The sequence below is a fragment of the Anoplophora glabripennis genome, unplaced genomic scaffold (assembly GCF_000390285.2).
Source record: "Anoplophora glabripennis isolate ALB-LARVAE unplaced genomic scaffold, Agla_2.0 scaffold472, whole genome shotgun sequence".
Classification (NCBI taxonomy): Eukaryota; Metazoa; Arthropoda; class Insecta; order Coleoptera; family Cerambycidae; genus Anoplophora; species Anoplophora glabripennis.
The window spans coordinates 408,330-414,657 of record NW_019416729.1 but is presented as its reverse complement, the minus strand read 5'-3'; the positions used below and the strand labels follow the sequence as shown (position 1 = coordinate 414,657).

The 6,328-nt window shown below is 30.1% G+C and overlaps 1 protein-coding gene across 1 annotated transcript; it reads right to left on the bottom strand.

The window, feature by feature from the left end:
- Window positions 1–4,586: 4,586 nt before the first annotated feature.
- Window positions 4,587–4,964, bottom strand: LOC108909446 (piggyBac transposable element-derived protein 3-like; the record flags this gene model as incomplete). The annotated part of the gene is made up of 1 exon (XM_018713785.1): window positions 4,587–4,964. A coding segment is annotated over exon 1 (378 nt), but the record flags the coding sequence as incomplete, so codon positions are not given.
- Between the last annotated feature and the right edge of the window lie 1,364 nt (window positions 4,965–6,328).

The window sequence follows — 6,328 nt, the reverse complement described above, 5'->3', positions numbered from 1 at the left end:
TTTAATCTAAAATCGACGGGTCTGAGCGTTTTTCTACAATCTTGACGCAGTTCCTGAAAATGGCTCTGTTTCGTTTTCATTTGGCCACCCTGTATATTATTAATGAGAATCTCTAGTCTCCCTTACATAAAGCGAGGCAAAATAAAGTGAGGTTAGATGTGACAATGTGAACAAATATTTAAGTGATGAAACTCACTACTGTGGATTGTTACATTTAACTGTGTTTTCTACTTGTGAAGCCAGTCTGTTTATACATCTTCATACACATTTGCAAATTGTAAAGAAAGCCAGTCGAGCTATCGATGGAATCTGTGGATCCAAAAATGTTTCTTCTTATTTATGAGATGTGTTAAAACAATTGTTATTTGCAAAAAATATTTTTGTCAATAGAGTCGATTTATTTACTGGTGAAATATCTTCTCCAAGTTTGTAAACACCCTGTATTATTTGACACCTTTGTAATAAAATAAGAATTATTTCTCACAAACTAGCAAGAAGAATGAAATTGCAAACTATCAATTACGATAAATATAGCAGCCTATAAATTACAATGCATAACAGTGAGGATGTAAACGAAAATAATACGTCAATATCTGAATTTATACACCCGCTTATTTTTTTCACGTCAAATTTATTGCCAAGTGTTATATTGTACAGTATCCGTTTAATTTCTTTCATATTTATAAATTCGATCAAAATATAAATTTAATGGTTTAGCGTATATCATATTGTCACATAATTCTTTTTTGTAAAGAGAAAAAACAGTTATATTCACATGTTTATTATTTTCCAGTTTCTTTGCCGCAAGAACATAGGTATTGACATGTTTCCTTCAATTCATTTGTTCCATGTTGCAAACATGTACAAATTTTGTTTTCTTAGGTTTCCCTACAGATTCATTATTTATTTCAATATATTTTGTCTGTTTATCGAAAAATGTTTTCATATATTTCATCTCCTTAGATCTCGACACATATTGCATAAAATGTGTCAACTTAAAATAATGTGATGATGATATCGGTATCGATAAGCATTAAAACTCTGCCCCAATTGACGTGACGGATTATTTGGGCAACATTATGAGATAACAGCAATAAATCTAAATAAAGGTATTTGGTTAGTTGAGAAAATTTTAATTGATGGAAAATTTACACTTTTGACAGATGGCAGATTACTTCTGAATGTCGTTTCACGTTTCAAAACTGGTAACTAAGTTCACCATTTATTTACTTAATTTTGACTTGCTTTTGTTTATTTTAGGTGTGACTAAATGATGTTTATAGCTTGGTAAATTTTGAAAGACTGACTACTACGAGCCCTGTTCTAGTTCTTTAATCTGAAGACAAAAGAACGTGTTGCTATGGATACATTGTATTGACGTTTTATGAAATTTTTAAATTGGAAATTATGCCTTACATTTATTACACTTACATATTCAGATTCTACATAATTTTCTGTATATTTCAGTATTTATATATTTCTTCTACGTTCATTTTCAAACATTCTACAAAATTTTCAAATTTTTGCAAAATGAAGTTATGCAAAGGACTTTTGATTCTACTTATAAATATAGACTAAAGGTATGATAAATTTTAATTATAGCCTTTGTTTATTGCATGATTTTATTTATAAATGTAACTTCTTCTCTCTCCGTCAATCTTCCTGTCAAAATCTTAATTTTCTATAAATTTCATCAAAACAATGCTCCTATATGGTACATGACTTTATAAAATTGCACTTGTTGTACTTTCTAAATTTCTACTATTATATTGTTGTCTTTTTCAGCCTATAGTGGAGTCAAGATAGCTTAAAATTACAGATTATTTCGAAATAATTATGGGAAGCATGGATTTTCCTAAAACCTTTTGAAATAACTTGGAGATAAGTATTAGAAAAAAGTTATAAACTTATTTTTGTATGCTAATTGTTTTTTAATTGTTTAAACATTAAGAACATTTAAAATAATTCAATGAATTTTAAATCGAATTCCTTCAAATTGACAATATAGGTATAGTGGTTTTCGATGTCGCTGAACAAGAATATGATGTCGGAAAACGAAAATTCAAAATGGCTGATCCAATATGGTCGACTATTTTAAACTCGCTTATATTTGTAATATAGAGGTTCGAAAAACAAAAATTATAAATGGCTAAAGAGGTTTTATTGAAAATATGTTTTATTTTTTAAAAAACAAATTTATTACAAATTAATTAATTTTTAAATCTCATCGAGTTCTTCCTCTTCTTCAAAAATAACTGGGCAATTAAGGCTTTAAGCCAATAAAATTGAAAAAAAAAACACTGATTTTAAATACAAAATTACAAAATCAAAATCAACGTCCCCTATTATTTATTTATTCATTAATTATTTTAAAAATGGATCAATAGGTATAAATATTAAACTCATACATTTACAGGTTTAGCATAAAAGAAAACGAATACGTTAAATGCAAACTGAAGATTATTTTTAATATTAAGTAATAATATTACCTTAAATAATTACAAGTGTACGAAAGTATAACCTCAAAATGGACAAAATATGTAAATAATACACTTTTTAACACACTGATAACTGCAGCTTACTCGAAAACAAAAATCATATTCTTATACCATTTATAATAATAATTATTTAATTCTTATAAACGAAAAACGCTTTTAAAATAAATAAAACTGTAAGTAAAGATCAAATCAAAAGTATACGATTCCATTTAAAATTTTCAACTTGACCTCTAAATGACCTTCAAGGTCATGGTCAAGGTCATGGTAAATGTCACCGTTGTATTGCTCACTCAAAACCCTGCAACTTTTGTCCTAATAATTTTTTTGTTTGAGCAATATTTTCTAAGATAGAGGAGGGGGGGGGGTCTCCAAACTTTTTGAACACCCTGCATATATATTAGACTCATACCTGTGTCTACATCAATAAGAGAACTTACATTCACAATTTCAGATACAGAATATACGTTTTAAAAATGAATATTAATTCAATTAATCAAAAAACGTTATTTTTTGCTGTTATAACAATTTTCCACTTATTACTATAAATAAAAAAATTATTTTTCGCCGGATTTACTTTTTTTAAGGTCTTAACTTAATTCTTTGATGGTTTATTAAACAAAGAAAACTTTTATGTACATTATTAAAATTTATTTAACAATAAATTTCACGGATTTTTCATGAAATATTTTATTTTTTTGTTATTTTTTGTTTTTTCAACTATTATTTCAATTTTTTAAGAAAAATAAAATGCACCATCTTAAAGTAGAGATTTTAAGCTTTAAAAAGTGCTCTCATAAAGTTTCAATATCACATTTAAAACTATAGTTTTTGATCTATAAAGTATGGCCTAAAAAGTCAAATTTGTGATTTTTTAAAATTATTGAATATGTTGGGCTCAATATTTTTCAAATTAAATTTTTAAGATTTTTTCCATATCGCTCACTGTTTTAATCGTCATTTGAAGAGTAATCTGTGAAAGTTACAGATATTTATTTTAAAAATTAAAAGAATGGCAGCTATTTTATTATTATTGTACAAAATTATAGAATGACGTAACTTTGTATACGTACTATATACATATTTTTTTCTCAAGTTTAAAGATATAAAATTTTGATAGGCGGATGACTCTTCTTTCATTTAAATTTTTGTGAGAACGATTTGATCAATTAGATCAAAAGTTGTAACAAATTTAGTGTAGCGCGCTCGGGGCCGTGCGCTCTTCGAGAGCTATACTTGGGGGCCGCCCGTCTCATTTTTCGTACGTTAGAAAAAAAAATTCTACAGCCTTCAATTCGCATTTTAGAAAAAGACTTTAGTAACAATTTTTATGTAAAATTCCTTTAATTTATTTTTTTTTTAGTTATATTTTTTTATATATTTTGCAAAAACTGTAATTTTGCAACTATGTTAATTTGTCACCCAAAATAAATAATTTAGCGTACACTTTACAGTTGGTAACTTTTTATATATTGTTTCTGACAACTTTACAAAGCGGAAAATAAAAAGTTTTCTCTTCTAGTAAATTTCGCGATGTCAAAATCTATCTTGACTCCACTACTTAAGTTTATTTTGACAGATTGATGTATTCATCTAGCGATTTTGCCTTTTTATTTAACAAACTTATTCTATATGTTAATTTTAACCTTCATTTTCTCATGTCTAGTATTTCACATCCCTGTTGTCAGTTTTTCTCTATTTTTTCTACCGCAAATATGTCTAAATTTCCAACATTACGTTATGCTGTTTATTCATTTATCGTTTCAAATTAGAATATCATGACACTACGATGTTACTAGTTAAAGAAATCTTTACTAAAAGTGCAATTTCTTGTCCATAAAACGCCGGCCTTAACCCATTATTGCCTGAATTATTTTTTTTGCAAATTTCATTTTTTTTTATCGAACGTATGTCCATAAACACAGTTGATCGGATAATTTTTTGTTTTTTATTTTATTTAAAAAAATACAAGGTGTACCATATATGTCACGCTAGGCAGATAGGAAAAGTCAAAATAATAAAAATAAAAGCAAAACAATGATTTTAATTTCTACCATGAAATGGTGAAAAACAGGATACACACAGGCCTACATTGCATTTCTTGCACTGCGTGCGAACAGCACTTGATTTTTCTGTATGAGCCTGCCCCGTGCACCGCCTGGGTTTTCCATCTGGTACAGACTCGACCATACGTCCATGGTCCATACGATCCAATTGTATACTGTTATGAACACGGCTCTTAGCAGATGCAGAGGAAGAACGACCAGCACCCTTAGGAGTTACTTGATACTTGGTCAAATAACACTGAGCGATTTCTCTTCTAAACAGAAGTTGAGAAACTTTATGACCTGTGCTTTTGGCAAGTATCCACGCATTTTGTATGCTTGTGTCAATCAGCCAGGTAAATATCGCCCACCACCATTTCTTACCTAGGATGCCTATTCTGTAAACGTTGCTATTAGCGTCCATTTGATCCGTACCGCCCATAAAGTTACTATATTTACAAATGACATTAGTCTGGGTCTCAGCAGCTGAGTATCTGTTAGCAGTTGTCAGAAGATAAAGAGAATTGAAGCTACCATTACCACTGAATTATCTCTTCATCTTGTTACAAGAATTGAATCTATTTCGGCAAAAGCAAAGTCAAATTCACCGTCTATAAATAACTCAAAAATATTACAACTGTCATGCCTCGGAAAGTAGAGTACCTAATCTTGTTCTGGAAAAATTTCATCCGATTCATCCAAATCATGACATTTTCCATGAAAACGAACGTTTTTTATTGATATTGAGCCTATTCTTCATTCTTTTCCACAGGTGCAAGTTCTTCAGTAACTAAAATTGTCTCACTTTCTCCACCAATTACCCTGCTCCTTACCGTCACTGCTTCTGCTTGTGCTTGAAGCTGTTTCTCTGACAGATTATTATCCATCATCCCTCCTCTGTTTTCGACAGAATCTTTATCCGAATATTCGTGGGAGGTACAATATACACTTTATCAATAGGATCGTCTCCCCAAAACTCGTTATTTTCAAATAATTTTGCAATTTCTGCAGCAGTCAAACTGAGAAGAAAAATAGAACCTATTTGCCTAGCGTACCTTTTATGGCACGGTGACGTAAACTGTCCGGTAAACACATATAAACAACTTTAGATTAATCCAAACTAACATTTTTCCAATATTTACTAATAATTTCAGTAAACTAAATAGTTATATCCACATATACATAGTTACATTATCAAAAATATATACTTACAACTTTTTGTAACTCATTTTTCACCCGCAAAATAAGATAGCACCAAATACAGCTCTCTTGTCTAGAGAAAATATTTAATTATGAGATAATTGTAAGTTTTAGTACAGAGACAATAGCATACTTGTAGGTGCTTTAAATTTGGCAATACAAATTAATTCCTAAGACGTGTTTTACTGTACCATAATTGGCACGCTAGGTATTAATGGGTTAATACAGAAAACGGTAACTAACTCCCAGTATCGCCGCCGCTGCTTGACATATTCGCACACTAATCCAGTGAATTTTTATCTCTAATTATTTAAAACCCTTCTCGGTGTTAAGTTAATTAAATAAATTGTCTACTTAAAACTGTTTCGCTTACTCCACCACGCGCTAACTTTCCACTCTCCTTAATGCAGTGGAATAAAAATAATTTCTTCTCTCTTGGCCCAGTTCCTCGTTCTCAAATTTAATTAATTAAATAATTCCATCCAAACTGGGGTACTTCCCGTTTTAGCCCACCCACTCCTGCGAGTGCTCCTAACCGGGGTTCGGGGGCGGGCCGTCTCCGCATCGAAAAGAAATTAAATAAAGTCG